Source organism: Rhinolophus hipposideros, assembly GCF_964194185.1.
Source record: "Rhinolophus hipposideros genome assembly, chromosome: 24".
NCBI classification, from domain to species: Eukaryota; Metazoa; Chordata; class Mammalia; order Chiroptera; family Rhinolophidae; genus Rhinolophus; species Rhinolophus hipposideros.
Window position 1 is genome coordinate 17,720,257 of NC_138070.1, and position 20,169 is coordinate 17,740,425.

The 20,169-nt window shown below is 40.2% G+C and overlaps 1 protein-coding gene across 3 annotated transcripts in view; it reads right to left on the reverse strand.

Moving 5' to 3' along the window:
• Positions 1-20,169, reverse strand: part of TTC28 (tetratricopeptide repeat domain 28) — a 617,832-nt gene that overhangs the window by 415,733 nt on the left and 181,930 nt on the right. Inside the window, exon 1 of one of the 3 annotated variants that reach the window (XM_081037617.1) lies at positions 4,136-4,262. The exons of the other annotated variants lie outside the window; for them this stretch is intronic. Within the exon in view, the coding sequence (XP_080893743.1) occupies positions 4,136-4,162 (27 nt within the window). The 5' untranslated portion in view covers positions 4,163-4,262. Of the gene's footprint in view, positions 1-4,135; positions 4,263-20,169 lie in introns of those variants that run through there. 3 annotated transcript variants of the gene reach the window in all.

Genomic DNA, 20,169 nt, shown 5'->3' on the forward strand with positions numbered 1-20,169 from the left:
AGCAATAAGAAAATCCAATCAGCAGCAGCTTTCCTGAAGGTTTTGACTGCAGTTTTATTTACACAGCGTTATCTGATACTAATCCTGGGATTTTTAAAGAGCAGAAATCACTTCAGAATTGTAAACAAACATGTTCCTATGAGACAAGCATTTTAATTACTATCATTTCTGCAAATACAAGATAAAAATAATGTGCTGAACGATAGCCTCTTAACGTGAAAACGGGAAAGTAGATTTTGCCAGGCCAATAAGGTTATGTTAATAAAAAGACTGTGACACTGGATCAGAAGCCTGGCCCATAGAGTCCGGTGGTGTGTTTTAATAATGACAGCCAGGGAGATTCTATGGAAAGTGTAGCTGTCCCCTCTCTGATGCTGTCTACAAAAGATTAGAACTGAGTGCCAAAATATTCTGGTCTCTTTAATAAACCACTACAGTGAAATATCTATGAATCAATTGAAACACTTTGAACTTTTTCACATTTAAAGTTCACACTACTTCTTAGAATAAGAAAGTCTAAAAATACAAGTTCTACAAAGTAATAATTTTTATTTACTTTTCTATCAAATAAATACTTATTGAGCAACTATATTATCCTTGGTACCAAAACCAGAGGTATGAGACATGTTTCCTGAACTCAAGGAGTTTGAAGTACAATTGAGAGGCCAGATACATTCATAAAGAGATAAAGAGATATATATATATACACATAAAGAGATAAAACGGTTACTATTAATAAAAAAACATCCGCCTAAAAGGCTATAGATTCTAAATGCTCCAAGAATTCAGAGGTAGATAAAATCACTGTGTTCTTCCAGAAGAAAGGGAGGGAAGAAGAGCTTCCTGGTCCTGGTATCCAGAAGTGAAGGAGCAAAGCTAGGGCTAACCAATACTGGGATCATCTCTGCTCTCAGGTTTGATCTTTCTTGGATAAAGAGCCCTGGTCATCAAAATTCCCAAGTACAATGATGAAGAACACATGTCTTGAAATAAATAAGGCCTGGTCTAATCTTAGCTCTGACCCTGCCATGCTGTGTGACTCTGGGTAAATCATTTCACCTCTCTAAATCTTTTCCTTATCTGCAAAATGCAAATTATAACACCTACCACCTACCTCATCAGGTAAGAATTAAATGAAGGCATATAGAGCAAGTAGAGATGTCTAACACAGAGCAGGTGCTTTTAAAAATGATAGCTGGGGCAGCCTGTTGGCTCAGTTGGTTGGAGCATGAGCTCTGAACAACAGGGTTGCCGGTTCAATTCCCACATGGGCCAGTGAGCTGCGCCCTCCGCAACTAGAATGAAAACAGTGACCTGACCTAGAGCTGTTGGGTCCTGGAAAAACACACTGTTCCCCAATATTCCTCAATAAAAATTTTTTTAAAAAAAGGTAGCTGCTATTTGCATGATCTTAAATTCCATTCTTACCATGATGCAGTCACAACCACACAGAATCTTGATTTTTAGGGGAATTACAGGGCTCTTACAGGCCCACTGTGCTCCGGAAGACTGGTCCTAAACTCCTCACTGGTCCTGAAAGTGGAACACCATGTTCTGGGGGTTTCTTTGTGAAAAAGTAACAGATTCTAATTGACTATTCCAGAGCCCACATCTTGAATCTTAATATTTAGTTTAACCCAGCAAGTAAGCAGAGAAAAGAGGAGTAAAAAGCTCCCCTTCAATCACGTATCCCAGCTCAGTTAGAAACAAAGAAACCTAGAACCTATGGTTACTCTCTGATACTGAGCCCAGAATTAACAAAAGCCAGCACTGGTAGAGGCTGACCAGGCACCAAAACAGCAAGTTACCAAGCAATCCTAGTCATGAAGCCCAGCTGTAGACAAATGCTGCTTGGGGCAGCGTTCTATGGATGACCTTCCTAGCTTTGCTAACAATCACATCAATGCAGTATCACTTTTCATCTGTAGTGTTAATGGTTTTTTATGAAACAGTTTGGCAAAACACCTGGCATGTGACTGTACATGCTACACCACTACAAATGCGTTAGCAGACCCGGCCAGAAACCGTGGCAATGATCTGATCATATGAGGATTCTTGCGAAAGTAAGAAATAAACCTAATCTTTGTAAAGACTTACTGGTGCCCTACCAGAGTTGACTATTGGGTCTCTTCCAAAGAAGCTTTCATTTCCAATGTAGAAGAAGCAAGAATTGTTCTCAAGCCACCACCAAATAATCGGACGGTATTCGGTGGCTCAGCTCATTTTTTTAATCTTCCATGAATACTGAATCACACCTGATCCTTATAACATGATGATTTGGGATTATGAATACAGTGAAGAAACACAACCTTCTGGTATAGCAATTTAAGCATCACAGAGTGAGTAAATACTGCAGAGTGAATCCTAACACTTGAAACAGAATCTTCCAGCATCCAGAAATCCACCTGACTGCCAAGAATAATACTTCCGTGGTTCAAGCAATACCAGTACCCAGAGGGGTTTCCACAGACATAACCACATGAGTTACTGCATATTGGGTAAAATAGAAAAAACAGACATTTATGAACGTATAGTTTACAGACATCTTTAAAGTACTCATCTATATGCAATTTACAAATATAGAAGAAATGTGGGGGGCTTTAGAACACACAGCATTTGTTTAAATTGCTTAATTATATGGTTTCTCCTATGGGTTTTCCTCATTCTGACTGATTTTTATGGGGGGCGGGGGAAGTACACAGATCTCAACTAAAATAAATGAAACCAAGCTCACTGAAAGAAGCTCTATGATGAGAAGTAATAATATATGAGAGGTTCTGACTTCAGGATGAAAGGTAGAAATGACTTAGTGTCAGAGATCAAAATTGTATCAATTAGATATCAAAGAAAACCTTTCAATTCACCAGGCTATACTGAAGCAGGGTTTGTTAGGTTCTCTAGCAATAAAATAAATGCACAATATCTCCTCATGCATCTCACACGTGATTTCTATTTCAGCTCTGATGTAAAACATGGTATCACACATCATGCCACAAAGAAAGAGTCAGTTTAGCTAGTTCAAGTAACACACCAGGCAGCTGCTAACAGAGACAGGTCATGGCTGGGGAAGGGCACAGCACATTCAGTTCGCTATGTTTTCCTTCAGAAGAATGTCAATAAAAACCACGGCCAAATGAGGTATTCGTAGGGGGCGGGGGAGGTCCTGCTATGCAGTGAACCACTGGGTTCACCTAACAGTTAGCGCCAGTCAGACAAGTTAGCAAAAGGGAGCCCTAGCCAAACCAACAGCCGCCAACAACTTGAAGAAAGCTGTCTTTCTCCGTGAACGTCCTGGGGTAGGGACCAGTCCCACATTTAGAAACGTTATTTCTGGGACCAATAGCAATTTATTTTGATAGAACCACTGGATTTTTTTTCTTGAGTTCTCAACAAAGGAGCCATATTAGGAAATAATCTTGCAAAAAGCAAAGTGCCCCCTCCCCCTCTTCCCGACGATCGATGCACACACGCCCGTGCACGCTGACACGCACAGACACACACCCGTGCACAATGGCCGGCGTGGGCCCACGCGGCTGCCCGGGAGCCCCACGGGCAGAAGGCCCGCCCGGGCCAGGCCCCCGACGCTCGGGCTGGAGGCCCCGCGGCCAGGCTGCCCGGGAACCAGCCGCTGGGCGGTTGTGCTGGGGATGCCCGCCCCCCAGCGGGGCCCTGGGGAAGCGGCTGCCAGCAGCTCACAGCATATTAACCCCTTGGGGAAGTAGGTGCTACAACGACACCCACCTGCGGGGACGCTGGAATGCATCGGAGGTGCAGCCCCAAACGGCCCTCCAGAGATGGGGCACCACCAAGACCCTGGCAGCTCTGGGCTGGCTCCTACAAAGCTAATCATGTCACTAGCTCCACAGGGCTACAAAAGCCACCGGGTGTTTCTGAGCTGTCACCCCGGAGAGTCCAGGCATACCAAGAAGGAAAAACTTAAAGAGGGCAGTGCACGCAGACCAGACTTGGTAACTCGTCCCTAAGGGACTGGCGTAAGTCCCTCAGGGGACACAGCTGCTTGGACCAGCCCGCCTAGCCAATTATGGAAGGAGTGGAGGGGCCCCAAGGCCACTGCCTCCAGTCACCCTTCCCTGGGTTGGGCATCAGGGCCCCGTCCCCACTCCGGGACACTTACCTTCTTCCGGGGCTGCCATTTCATCATATTTGTACAGCCGATACGTGGAACATCAAGACGCGGGCTGGGGGCTGGGGGCAGATGCAGGGCAGCAGCGACTGCGAGTCATGCTGCCTCCCGCCCACCCCCTAATTCTTTCCCATATTCACTGCGAATAGAAAAAGCCCAAGAGAGTCCAGTCTTTTCGCCTTCAGTTCAATGAAAAGTATCCCCAAACCACAAACACACTTCCCACCGGGCTAGGAAGTCCCAGAAGCCAGCGTACTCCTGCCAGAGCGGGGCATTTTCCCTCCCCGGCCGGCGCCTGCGAAAGGAGCCTGCGACAGGGGGTCTCCCAGCCGGCTGCAGAGACCCTCCCTCAGAGAAGAGCCTGAGAACACGAGCTGCTGCAGAAACCCAGCCGGGCTTCTACCATCCAAACCCCTTTTGGCGAATTCTCCTCTTCTCAAAAAAAAAAAAAAAAAAAAAATTAGACAAGCAATCAAACCCTCACGCGCAGCCTGGAGCAATTCCCAAAATTCTGGGTGTATTTCTCGTTTGTAAAATTTAGCAAAGAAAATTCCAAAGATCTGTAATCAGAGCTTCTTTACGCTGTTTTCTCTTCCTTCTTGGATAAGTTGGGAAAAGGATCTGCCCTTCCCCAAATGCCTACCTTCCCTTCCCTGAACACTGTAAATAGGAAAACTTGGTTTGTGTGTTTAGATTTTTTTTTTTTAATTCCCAAGAACCTTAGTGGGGAAAGGCTGGAAGGAAATCCTGCAAGAACCCAACTCCACAGCTCAGTCTGCACTAATGACTTCCTTCCCTTCAGTGTGAGCACAGCCTGCCCAGCTCCAGCCACACAGAGCAAACGGTTTCTGGGTCTTAGTGCCACGACATCTGCTCCAAAGCAAAAAGTAAAACATACGTTTCAGAGGCACCCAAAAGCTCCTATGGAATCAGATCCACAAGGGACCCATAAAATCAGGAAGCCATTTCAAAAGATGTAGTTAGATTTGTGTGTTATACAGAGAAAAAAGGGAATAGAAAAGGACTTTTAGACCAAAATGCTACAAAATTTTAATGTGTGATTTGAAGAAAAAAGATTTGAGGTATCTGACAAGATAAAAAAAAATAATCAAGCCTAGACTCTGCTTCTCTAAATTTAGCATTATTTTATTACTATAAAAATATTGCTTTGGAGACTGAGTTTCATTCATCTTCTGTAAAATAATTCCATCCTATTTAAAGAGATACGTCTCTAAATACAAAATACTATGTAATTCTATTATTATATTAATATTTGTCATCCAACATGTCTACTAACACCTATCCCACCATGCAACGATTTTGATAGCTAGGACTATAAAGGGTAGAATACTAACTGATGTATATAATAATAGTAACTGATGTACTATGAGTCCAAATTCCAAAATATTTCACTCATTCCTCTTAGAGTTCTATATGCATTGGCTGATGTGGCTGATTATATGCAGACTGAACACTATAGCAGATTATCAACTGTCATTAAAATAGCCAAAACAGTTAACTGAAACAGATTACTTTTGAGAGCTTTTCTGAGCCTAAGAGTCTGACATTCAATGGTTGGAATCATTATCTTTTTAATAATATTAACAATTATAGCTGAACGAATAGGTAGTATTTCTTAAGCCAATACTCTACGCTAAGGCTTATGCCTATATTCCTTATCTTACAGCCCTGCAACAAAGGGCTTACTGTAAGGTCTTCCTTGTGGCCCGTCAAGGAAGGTCCTCATTTTTCAGATGAGGACACTGAGATTCAGAGGGGTCACTGCTCAACCAAGACCACAACACACAGAAAGTGGTAAGGCTGGAATTCAGTCCTACGATGACCTAACTCCAGAGCCCACGCCGTTCCATGATGTGCATCATAGCTATACACCTACCTTACCTCTCATCTCAATAAAACGATTATGTGTCTATGATTTAAGCACCTATTATTTGCCAGCCCCTGTTCCAGGCACTAGAAATGAGTAAGAGGCTACCCCTGCTCTTGAAATTACATACTGCAGGCAGCAGTCACAAATAATAACAGTACTCTGCATATGGTCTGACATATCCCATTCTGCACAGTTTAACCTGGATATCCTACTAGCATGGAAAGTACAATAAATTCCAAACCAAATTTATCAATCTACCTCAAAATCGATTTCTCTTTTCAACTTTCCTTTTATCTGTCCATAGCACTTTTTTTTAAAAGATTTTATTGGGGAAGGGGAACAGGAATTTATTGGGAAACAGTGTGTACTTCCAGGACGTTTTTCCAAGTCAAGTTGTTGTCCTTTCAATCTTAGTTGTGGAGGGTGCTGTTCAGCTTAAAGTTGTTGTCCTTTCAGTCTTAGCTGTGGAGGGCGCAGCTCAGCTCCAGGTCCAGTTGCCATTGTTAGTTGCAAAGGGTGCTGCCCACCATCCCTTGGTGGGACTCGAGGAATTGAACTGGCAACCTTGTGGTTGAGAGCCCACTGGCCCATATGGGAATCGAACCGGCAGCCTTCGGAGTTAGGAGCACGGAGTTCCAACCGCATGAGCCACCGGGCCGACCCCTTTCACTTCTTCCTTAGACACTGATATCAAATTCCTATTGCTGACATCTGAGGCCAGAGCCTCACAAAACAAACATATATTAGGTACCAATGAGGCGCAAAGCACAACAAGGATAGAAAGGTATAAAACTAAGTCCCCACGCTAGGAGAAGTTACAAAAAAGTTAGGACAGGACAGACGACCGATAAGAAGACAACCAGGCTTTGCCTTAGTCAGTTAAGCAATACATCAGTTATGTATTCCAGGAGTTAGAAGAAGAAATCATTGTAAATAGCAATGGTCAAAGAACGTTTCATAAAGGAATTTGAGTTAAAAATTCAGAGGAGATATAACTCTAGAGCCAAAAGCTAAGGTCCTTACCACCAGTATGGCCTTCAGAATCTGGACCCCTCTACCTTTCAGAGCTCATCTCTTACTCCCCCTCTCAGCCCTTCCCATACTGGCTACCTCATTGTCGCTTGAACATGTCAAGCATATATTTGTTGCACCCTCTGCCGGAATCACTCTTCCTCTAGATACCTTCTTGGTTCCCTCCCTCAATTCCTCCAGAAAGTGTCTCTCACCATTCCTTCTAAAATAATGGTACCATGCCCCCACACACTGTTGCTTTCTATCTTCCTTATCCTGCTACATTTTACTTCAAAGCCCTTATGACATATATCTTATTGATTGTTTATTTATTTAATGTCTTCTTCATCCCACGAAAACATCAATTCCAAAGGAGCAGGGACTTTGCTCTGTCAATACCAACACCCAGTGAATAGTGCCTGACACAATAAGCAATCAATAAATATTTTTGAAAGAAACAATGAAAGAAAAAGAGGCAAGGAGGCAAGCACATGTAAAATGTACTCAAGATACAAAATATTGACCTGCCTAAAATTTAAGGCTTAAGCATGAAATGTTGGAGAGAGAGACTTTGTCTTGTATAGCTTCATAAATCCCCAGTGTCCAGAACAGTGCCTGGCACAGCAGAGGTGCCCAGTACTTAGGGGATAAAAGAATGGGGGTGAGGGTGAAGAATGAACTGTGAATGAGTGAAATTCTATTCCATACAAAGTAAAAGATATTTCCGCAAAGTATGTTGGAACCAAATGGTAAGGAACATTACAAGGCAAAGAAATACGGACTTTATCCTGTAGGATGCAGTAGGCAAAGGGCAGGGTTCAAGAAGCATTTTTAAGTAATCTAATATATAACAAAAAATTAACTATGACTTTATGAGGCTATTTTTATATAAGCCTTTAGATTTTTAAAACTATTTATATGATTAAAATGTTTATTATGACCATTTGACAGATATCAAAACTGAAATTCAGGGGGTGTTAAGTGACCTGTTCAATGCCACACGGCAAGTCGATGGCAACGGAAGGGCTAGAGTGCCCAATGCCTGAGTGATGGCGGCAGGAACCTACAATTGCTTAGGGGGTCAGGAGAAAAGTTTGTACTTTCTACTGTATATCTGACTTGCTACATAACAAAAATTTTCAGAAAGGCATGGCAGGCAACATGAATAAGTGAAACAGTCAGGTAAAAGACAAAGGGAATTGTGAGGATTGCAAACCTGTAGATACACGAATCCTGTAAAAGAGGTAGCTGCTATGTAAGCCTCGTCAATTGATGTCATGCAAGAATATCACTCCAACATTGCCAGATCCCCTAATTTGCGTGAGAAGCTAAAAAGGTCCTGATTTTTAACTGTTTGCTCAAAAATTTTAAAGCATCCTAACAGACCAAACAAAACATGCCTGTAGGTCTAAATTCTATCTGCAAGTCATAATTTGTGACTGCTGACTTAAAGCATTCAAGGTTTCACTTTCCCGTATGTAAATTAAGGGACCTACTGTGGTTCCTAACCTGTAGGGTGGTTTTCTGAAGGCATCTGTGAATCCATATGCATATGAAGCATGTGTCTATGGGTGAAGAGCAATCTCCCATGCTCTGATGTTACTGTACGTAATAAAAGACAGTTATTTAAATTGGGAGGGGGGAAGGTCTGAGAACAGTGGGCTGTATGAGAAAAGGAGACAGAAAATGTATTTATGTTTCCATACAAGGCAGAATCAATCTAAAACCTCAAAGTGATACAAGGCTTTAAACTGGCTTTCAATTTTTTAGATATATTTCCTTTGGGTCACTTCTTTGTATGGCATTTCTTCCCCTGCTGTCTGGTAAGTGTTTCAGCTTTCATTTAATAGGCATCACTCAACAGAAGACCATTACCTAGAAGCCTTTAAATATTAATACTATCTTAAATCATCTTATTTCTTTTCTTTGTGTCTTTATTTATTTATTTTGCTTACTCCAAATTGAATCAGTAATTATATCTGAAATATTTAAGGAATTACTATTATACCAATATACTTTCTTCATTAGGATTATTTATACAGAGCTACTAAGCTAACACAGTTCAAAATGTTGTAATTTAACTTATTGTTTCAAAGATCCAGTATCACATACGGTAGTAAGAACACAATTCCTCAGATCTGCAGCTACTAAAAGACATTTTTACAACTCCTTCATTTTTTTAACACAGCACTTTGCAAATCACTTCCCTAAAAGCAGACACTGTAAAACAGTCTATTTAAATAGTATTTTCCTCAATAACTACTTGTCAATTCAAATCTGAAAAAAAAAGCAAGAAAGAGGAAATGAATGAAGAAAACACACCTCTTTTCATTGTTGTGAATTTCTCCAAGATTTCCTAAGGAATAATATGTCTGACACTGATCACAGGGTAAATTTCTGAAAAAGCTAGCCTCATACTTATTTACATTTATTGAGTTTTAGAAGTAGACTATTAAACTCAATGTGAAACAATATTTGTAAAATATACTAATTTTCCTAAAGACCTCTAAATTATTTTGAAGTATCTAAAGAGGTATTAGGGATAAAGGTATTATACCAACATATTTGAGACCAAAAATGTTTGCCTCATTAATGATATTTCGCACAACTGGGTGCTTTCAGCATATCAAGGCCTTGCTTTGCTAAAAATAGAAAACTGAAATAACTTGTTACAGTAAGAATTCTGCCACACAGCCACGTTGAGGCAAACCATGCTTCCATTCCTTGGGAGGGAAACTACTCCACAGCACCCAGAGAGGTGACCTCCAACCTCACCCACCTCACTTCCTTCCACTAGCCTTTAAATTCAACATGTACTGATTGGGTACTTATTACAGATACGGGACTATCCTAGCACTGTAAGAGGAGACAAAAATAAATCAGGTGATTTTTGCCCTAGAGGAGGTAGCAGTCTGCTGGAGATCAAAGAAGACATATACACAACTAATAAAAACAACAATAACAATTGCTGCTAACATTTACTGACCTTCCTATTCATTTGACTCTTTAAGAGCCCAAGCTCTTAGTGCAGGCTAAGTGCAAGAGGAATGGAATAACAAATCACATAGTCTCTTATTAAGACTGTGGAAGCCCTTAAAGGGTAATTAATTCTGACTGTGGTAACTGAGAAAGGTTTTACAGGAGAGGTGGCACAGTAGCCTCTCAACAAACAGGAAAAGGGTTTGGCGAGGAGCGTTGCAAACTGAAGGAACAGAGCATGAACCAAAAAGTGGAGGTGTGAAAGTGTGGACCCCATTAACGAGATAGTCGAGTTAAGGTTGGGGGCTATGAATGCTATTATCTTAATCATATGCATAATAACTATCATTTATTGAGTATGTGCCAAGCATTTAAGTATTTCATATGTTTGTTTTTGTTGTTGATTCTTCCCAACACCTTTATGAGGAGGAACTATTATTATGCCTAATTTACAGAAGAGAAAATGAAGGCTAAAGGGGTTAAGTAAATTCCCAAAGCACCACGGCTAGAAAGTAGTCGAAAGGAAATTCAAGTCAGTTGGACTCCAAAGCCCTGTTCTTAACTACTGACTTAGAATACAGTGATGTGTTGTTTCAACGAGGTACTAGGAAATCTAGTTGCGTTTTATGCTAACTCTGGAAGTAATGTGAAGGATAAAAAGAACAGGAGAACAATAAAGGCAGAAAGGCCAAATAAGTTTCTGTTGCAATATATCAATAAGGAATGAACAGGTCTTGAATCAGAGCAGAAGAAATAGAAATAGACTTCCTTGAGAGACATTTCACAAGTAAAACAGGTCCAAAAACCTTGCTACGGGAAGGGACGGAAAGAGAAGGATTTAAGGATGATCCCAAATTTTTCAGAAAATGAGACACCCCCCTAAGTGAGGTGTGGATCACAGAAAGAACAGGTAGATACTGAATTTGGGAGACTTCCAGTCTACGGTAGTGATGAGAGATACACAGGGATGTGGAGGAGGTAGGTGGAGTTATGGTCTAGAGTTAAAGATATGCATCTACATATCTATCGAGAGATTTGGAGGTCATTCACACACTAATGATATGTATAAAGCTCTCAGTTAAATAAAAAAAAAAAAAAAGATTCCCCCAGGGATGGAGTGTGGAACAAGAAGATAAAATGGGGGTGGGAGAAAGGACAGAATTAAATCTTGAGCAATGCCATACTTCTAAATACAATATAATTTGCTGCCCCATTGGGATGAGTGGGGACCTACCCAGTTTCCAGAGGCAGCAATTTTTATTTGGCCAATACAGCTTGCTTCAAACCTTAGATCCGCCATATACTAGCTGTGTGGCTTTGTGTTACTTCATTTTTCTGTACCTCAGTTTCCAACCCTGTAAGATGGAGATGAGAATAGCACGTAACTGAATATGATTATATCCTGTACCGGTTATTGTTGTTGTTGTTGTTTTGCCGTGCTAACCCTGATTTTTTTCTTCTTTCTTCATCATACCATGGATTTTGTGCTGATTATATTTTAAGGGTCACAAACTGCCAAAACTAATGCTCATGTGTTTCAGTGGTATGATCATTTTTCTAATAAGACTTCTACGTTCTGTTTATGACAGAGCAACTGGGACCAGGCTTCCTCTCCCGACATAACTAGAGAACTGGATAAAACATAGGAAAAATACAGACAATAGGCAACAGCATTATGAACCTTGAGGGAAGCAATACAAATGAGGTGAGCCTTAACGATCACCCTGGCTTTCTGCCTTGAGGCACTTTCTAGACTACAGAACAGGATGGAGATCCCAAGCAGAGAAGAATGGTCTTGCTGAATTGAGGAGACAGAGACTGAAGTTTGAGGAGGACAAAGCAGCTGGAACATTCAGGGTAAAGAATTGGAAAAGATGAACTCTAGGGGGGCTACACAGACAAGGTGCTCCAGAAGTCATCACGGAGATCTCCCTGAGTGTTGGCTGAATACGAAGTGGCCTGATGTAGGGTGAAACTCCACAAGGCTAGGCAAAGGGAAGCGCTAAGGTGAACAACTGCCAGAGCTCACCAGGACCGTAAGACTTTCAAGTTTCAATCAGCCAGAATAAAGGGCACACCTGGGACATTCAGTAGACCTCAGAAGAGTCATGTCTTTGCAGAAGGGGTACACCAGGCTAAAGTGTGCTCTAAACTCACCCTAACAAAGCTTAAAAACAAACCGTGAGAAGAACAATTTCATCTACAAGTAACTTTATCTGCCAGAATGAAGTTCAACATTCTTTGAAGGAAGTCAACAAAATCTAGCACTCAATGAATACGTCCAGCATTCAATCATTTTCTAATGACACTTATTATTAATACATGGGTACTAACCCGGAAATACTTTATCTCTTTAGCAAGCAATTAATCTTCTATCATAAGAATGCTGTGACTGTGTTACAGATTTTCACATACAAAACAGATCAATGGACTATAATGTTTTGGCTACAACCTTGATACTTCTCTGGACCAGGTAGCCATAGCCACAGAGCATGTGTAATTTTGCTGTGATAGAATTGATCAACGTGGTGAAATTTTTAGCATATGTTATCTTTAATTAAAATTTATAGAATTTATCTGGAGTAGATTCAGTGGTCAGATATTTGGGCCAGAATGTGCAACTTTGGAATAATATTGAATGTCAGCTGTAATTAATTTAGAAATATATATATATATATATATATATATATATATATATACACATACACAAAGATGGTACCTAATACAATATACACATACACAGTCACGGAATGTGGAGTACAGCATAGGGAATAGAGCCAATGGAATTGTAACAGCTCTATACGATGTCAGAGGGGTAATAGACTGGGGGTTATCACTTTGTGAGGGGTGTAAATGTCTAACTATTACATTGTTTTGGACACCTGAAACTAATTTAAAAAATATGCAGCTTTGGATTTATTAAACTTCTTTAAAAAATCCTGAGTGTGCAGTGGTAGTAACTGTTTTAATATGTAAGTTTTACTTAAGAAAGATGCTTGAACTAGGGGTTTACTTACTAGTGTGTTTTTAACCAACGGAGGCTATATTTCTCTGGGTATGGTTAAAAGGAGCATAGGAAAAGTGGATCTCTTTTCAATCCTAAGGCAGGAAATGGGTGATGAGAAAATAAAGTCAGTAGAAATAAAATATTATTCTTGCGGTCCATTTGGAGGCCCTCTAATGAGTTGGTGCTTAACTCTATAATTATGAATTCATAAGCAATCAAATGGATTACATTCACAAAACTGATATTTTTTTTTATGGTGGTTGTTGAACCGCCTGGTATCTGAAGCCCCATCCTTTGTTTTGGGGGAATTCCCCATTATCTGAATCTTGGTTGAATGCAGGCAATATCTCTCATGACAGAAAACAAAAAGGTCAGATAATTCCTTTGCCTCACCACCTGACAGCTAGGATGAGACACAACCTGCAGGCTCAGTTCTTTGTCAGAACTTTGAAAGTGAAGCAAGTGACACAAAGCCTAGTGACTGAGAATTTACTCTTGCCACAGCCACAGTAACCACCCAGTTACTACAATCATCAGTGCCTGGAGAGCTCATCGTGGTTTCCAACATCCAGCTCCAGAAGTGGTGAGTCCAGCTCTGGCATCCAGGCTCCAAGACTTGCTTTGGCACCATTGTGGCTGAGATCCAGGTACCTTTTGATTAAAACAGTCACAGTTGTTGTCTGTTACTTGCAACTAAGAAACCTTGCTGACTCACAGAGACATTTGATTTTGTTTATATTGGAACACAAATGTTTCTTGTATGAACACATATATATATATATACATAAACAGATATGCGTGTGTGCTGGAGAGCTCCAAGACAGTCTTCTGCCCTCTTTTCTGCCTATAATTACTCCGTCAGCAATCTCACACAGTCCCAAGCCTCCAAATACCATCTCTTAAGTGATGACTCCCTTATTTATGCCTCAAATACCTGCCTCTCTCTGAGCTCCAGACTTGTATAAGTAACTGCCCACTCAACCTCTTCGCTAAGATGTCAAATAGCCATCTCAGACTTACATAGCCAAAATAAGACTCTTGATTTCCCCCAAGAATCCGGTCCTTCTTCAGTCTTATTTTATGTCAATTAATGGCATCTCTAGTCATCCAGCTACTCAGACCAAAACCTTTACAGTTACCTTTGATTCCTATCCTATTCTTGCCCTCAACATCTAATCCATTAGCAAGTCCTCAGCTCTCTACCTACAAATTCCAATCCAAATACTGCCACTTCTCATCACCTCTACCCTTTCTTCGTTAGCCATAGACATCATTAATATCAACTGGACGACCACAATAGCTTCCACTTTGCTCCTGTGATTCAGTCTCTCTATGTAGCCAGAATGATCATTCTATAATGTAAATCAGATCATGCATCTCCCCTGTTTAAAACTCATGTAAGGCTTCCCTTTGCACAAAGAATAAAATACCTCTACCATGGCCTACAAGATCTAGCCTCTAATTTTCACCCTCATCTCTTAGCATACTTTCTCTTAACTGTGCTGCGGTCAGACTTGCCTTCTTATGCTTCCTTCGTGACTTCAATGGTTGTTACGTCTGCCTGGAATTGTCTTCCTCCAGAAAAGGTATTTCCTTTTCAATATTCAAGTTTCTTTTCAAATAGCAAGTTGTCAGGGAGGCCTGCTGACCAAAATTAATTCCCCTCCCCACATTCACTATATATTCTATTTCTTTGCTTTGTTCTCTTCAAACCACATTTTACAATGTGAAATTGCACTATTTACTCATTTGATCTCTATGTCACCCAACAGATTGTCAGGTCTATAGATGGGTATCTGTATTGTTCATCACTGCAAGTCCAGAATTTAGAACAGTTCCCAGCACATATTAGGTACTTATTAAATATTCATTAAACGAATAAGCAAATTTAATGTTGGCTATACAGGATTAAATTTATATTCCCTTTTGCAGTAACATTTTCAGCATGGTCTTTATTCATTTATCAAGAGATACCTGTAAATACCTTCAGTTCTGAAAGATACACCCTCCCAAGTAACATACAAAGAAACCATCCCCCTTAAATCAGTACTACGCCTAGGCCTAACTGCAGATGTTCGAGTGAAAGAAACACAAGCTTCCAAAAAAAATGAACACTAATTATTCTAAAAAATAATTATTGTCTTGTAATGTTTTTTTTGTGTTTTTTTTTTTTAATTCAAGACCGGTACTATCACTTTCTATTTTCATTTGTATTGGAAAGAATCTTACATTACCCAACCGTGGGTGATAAAATAATCTCTAGATAGTTTAATAAGTAAATTAAAAACACTTTGAAATCCTAAGATGAAATACAAATCACTTGTCAAAAGTATAATCTCATTTGTCAAAACATGAAAATGAAGAAAGACATAGAAATAACAGGCTCTGAGCTGCCAAACTGACAGGCTGTCTTAAGTGAGATAGTCAAAACATTCAGATGCTAATTTTTAAAAGTGTTGTCTATCTGGCCATCCATATAAAAACATTAAAGGGTTTTTTCTTCATATTTCGAAAGTATATGGATGGGTCAGACAGTGGACACACTGATTACCAAATTAAGTAACAGCAATTATAATCATAAAGAATTTTCCGTTTAAGTTCTGCGTGCACATATAAGACAACAACTAACTGACCCGCATGGGCAGTAATTCAGAAGATCCAACCCCCACAAAAATAATCTTTATCAATTACACCACCTAACACAATTATTGTCAATCGTCTGCATATTGAGTACAGTGCAAAAGATAACTTTCCATATTAGCAGCTGGGGTTAGCTACATACTGTAAATGGAAGAAAACGAATAGCAAAAAACTACCACAATGGGGTTAAAGATCTAAATTAAATGTACAAATGTCATTTTTAATTATTTTCCTTTTTCATGTATCACAAAGGGTTTTCTTGTTCACATTTCCCCTAAGCATTCCTCCCTCTTGCAACACTAATAATTCTAAACAAAAGAGCATCTCCTTGAAATGTTCCCTTCATTGAATTGATAAATTTGCCATCAAATCTACACTTTCATGTATCACCCCACTTTCTGGGATATGGAATCAGCCTATTAATAAAATAGAAATTTTGCTCAGATTTGGTTTGGTAATAAAGCTAGTATTTCTAGACTTGGATTCAGATATTCTGCTGCTAAAAAAAAAAAAGTGACCACATATTGCATGATTCCATTTCTGTGAAATGTTCAAAACAGGCAAATCCATAGAGACAGAAAGTAGATTAGCGATTGCCAAGGGCTGGGGGGGGTGAGAGAAATTAAGAGTGACTGCAAATCAGTATGGGGTTTATTTTGGGGTACATGAAAGTGTTCTGAAATTGGATAGTGGTTACACAACTTTATGAATATGAAAAACTACTGAGTTATATACTTTAAAGGGGTGAATTTCATGGTATGTGAATTGTATCCTGATAAAGCTGTTATAAAAAAATACAGTCATCTTTCCCCATTCACAAAAAATTAATATATAATTCTACTTACAACTTTTTCTCTCATAATTTTTTTAAATCTTTAGCATGAGCTACCACTCATCTTCTAGCATCAAACAACAAAAATAAACAATTAACAAACTAATGTCAGCATGAAAAAATGAGAAAACAGACCAACATTCTTAACTGAATGAATTATTTTATTCATGGACAAGTGATGATGATATAAATTAATTACAAGTACATACCACAGAATCATTTTCTATAATTATATTGTCTACATTGCATTTGAAAGATATAATAAAATCTGTCAATATTTCAGAGCACTCTACTAAGAATACCATGGCTCTGTGTGGTGTCTTGTTTAGACACATTGGAACCCATGACACAGAACAAAAGATAATAAGGCCAAATAAAGATGAAACTAATCTTTATCTTTATAACAACATATGCTAGCCTAACGTATCCTGTCTATGACTACAAACTCTTTTTAAAAAACAAGAAAAACAAACAAAAAGAAACCTGTGCAAAAACCTTTTCTCACACCCCCTAAAAAAAAAAAAAAAAGTAGGTGGGAAGGCTGTTTTTTCACAATCCTCACCAATTTTAGCACCACAACTTCCAAGATAAAATTTTTAAATTCCATTCCTAAAACACAGTTACTATTCTATGTGTCAACTAACGGCACTGTACATCTGAAGCTGAAGCTGAACAATAATGAATGTCAACTACAATTTTATATATATATACATATATATATATATATATATATATATGGTTATAAGAAGTGGAGTACAGCATGAGGAATAGAGAGTGGAAATGTAATGGCTGCGTGCAATGTCAGAGGGGTAGTGGATGGGGGAGGGGGGCTGTCACTGTGTGAGGGATATAAATGATAAATGTCTAACTATTACATTGTTTGGTGCACCTGAAACTAATTTAAAAAAATATTGTAAAAAAAGAAACCTAGACTTCCAGTCAAGATAGCAGAAGTAAAAACTGTACTCACCCCACCCATGACCACATCAAAACTACACTAAATTATAGAACCACCACCCTTTAGAACCACCTGAAGACTAGATGAATAAAACTATAACTAAGGATATAAAGAAGAAGCCACATCGAGACTCCTAGGAGGGGTGGAGATGTGAACCGGGTGGTCCCACACCCACATGTGGCAGTTACTAATCAGGAGAGATATCTCAACTGCACACATCCCCACTGAAAAGCAAGGGGTTCCAGCTCACATCGGGCTCCCCAGCCCAGAGCACCAGTGCTGGGAAGAGGAGTCCTGTGAAAATCAGAAGGGACTCAGTCCAGGTGAGAGCCGCTAGAGACCGAGGCGTCCTTTTAAAGGGCCCAGACACAGAGTAACTTGCTCACAAACATTTGCCCTAAACTCCAGAGAAGGGATAACAGCTCACAAAGCACCAGGGACATACAGGGAGGAACTGAATTGTCTGGAGCTGAAGTTCTCTCTGGGACTTAAGTGCAGGTGCCATAGTTTCCTCTGTCGAGCCCTCTGCACCCACACAGCCTGCAGGCACTGGCCAGTGCCAACTGTGAGTCTCCACTAACCTGGCTAACACCACTCTCACCACACCCTGGTGATTCTCTAAGACCCCGGCCCTACCCAATTCACAGGCCCTGCCCGAACCTCTTTCAGAGGCTAATTCACACAAGCAGCCAGCATGGGCCCACATTGAGGACTTCCCTAAAAATCTCTCAAAAGTTCACAAGCCTCAAAACAAGCAGTTCCTGGCCTCAGTGTGCCTGCCTCGTACCTCTTGCTAAGTGGCCCCAAGCCTGGCACTAGTGGCAGCCAACCTCGGTTCATAGCACGACCACTCCCAGGCACCTCTACACCCAGCCCAGGCAGCTACCAACCACAGATAACCTTGTAGCTCCTACCAGGTGGCCACAGGCTGGATACAGGCAACAGTTGACCTTGGCCTCCACCAGAGCCCCTCCCAAGAGGCCCCAGAACCAACACACCTGGCTGGCTTCAGATCACACCAGAGCACCAGCCAATTAGTGCCACAAATGACACACCCAAAGGGTGGACTTGGCATGCACCAGAGCCCTGCTAAAGTGAATCTCATTCCATAGGGTCAGCCCACACACAACAGTTTGTTTGCTGTAATCAAGGCCAGTCCTCACAGCCAGTTGTCCTGAAGGTGAATCCCACCAACTGATGTGCCAACAGCTATCCAAGTTCAACTACAATAGGAGAGCACACACAACCCACACAAGGGACACACTTGGAGCACCCTGCTCAGGTGACCAGGGAGATTGCACCACTGGGCCCCATGGTACAACTACTACATAAGGTCATTTTGCCAAGATTGAGAGACTTAAGAGATCTATCTAATACACAGAAACAAACACAGGGAGGCAGCCAAAATGGGGAGATAAAGAAACAAGTGTAACCAGTGTAACCAAATACTGGTTATAAGGATGCTCTCTGATCTCAGGGAGAACTTCAACAAAGAGATAGGAAACATAAAAATTGAGATAGAAAACATGAAAAAGAACCAGACAGAAATAAAGGATACAATAACGGAAATGAAGAATATATTACAGGGAATCAACAGTAGATTAGATGCAGCAGAGGATCAAACCAGTGATGTAGAAAATAAGGTAGCAGAAAACACCCGACCAGAACAATAAAAAGAAAAAAGAATCCAAAAAATTGAGGAGAGTTTAAGGGGCCTCTGGGACAACATCAAGCATACCAACATTCATATCACAGGAATAACCAGAAGGTGAAGAGAGAGAGCAAGGAATTGAAAATCTATTTAAAAAAAATAATGACAGATAACTCCCCTAACCTGGCAAAGGAGATAGACATACAAGCCCAGGAAGCACAGAGAGTCCCAGACAAGATGAACCCAAAGAGGCCCACACCAAGACACACCATAATTAAAATGCCAAAGGTTAAAGACAAAGAGACAATCTCAAAAGTAGCAAGAGAAAAGCAGTTAGTTACCTACAAGAGAGCTCCCATAACATTGTAAGTTGATTTCTCAATAGAAACTTTGCAGGCCAGAAGGGATTGGCAGAAAATATTCAAAGTGATGAAAAGCAAGGACCTACAACCAAGATTACTCTACCCAGCAAAGTTATCATCTAGAATTGAAGGACAGATAAAAACCTTCCAAGACAACAAAAAGCTGAAGGAGTTCATCACCACCAAACCAGTATTACAAGGATGCTTAGAGGGACATCTTTAAGATGGGAGGGGGGATAGAGATAGGTGGAAAGGGGAACGGATTAAGAAGTACAAATTGGTTGTTACACAGTAGTTATGGGAATGTAGGGTGTAGCATAAGGAATATAGCCAACAATATTGTATTAACTAAGTATGGTGTCAGATGGGTACTACGTTTATCGGGGTGATAGATGGGAGGGGGGTTGGGGCATAGTGAAAAAGGTGAAGGGATTAAGAAATACAAATTGATAGTTACAAAATAGGCATGGTGATGTAAAGTATAGGGAATATAATCAATAATATGGTAATAACTATGTATTCTGCCAGGTGGTACTAGTTAAGGGGATCACTTCCTAAATTACATAAATGTCTAACCATTATGCTGTATACTTAGAACTAATATAAAATAATATTGACTGTCAACTCTAATTAAAAATTTTTTAAAGGGGGAAAAGACCAATAATATTGTGTAGCATGGTATAGTGTCAGATTG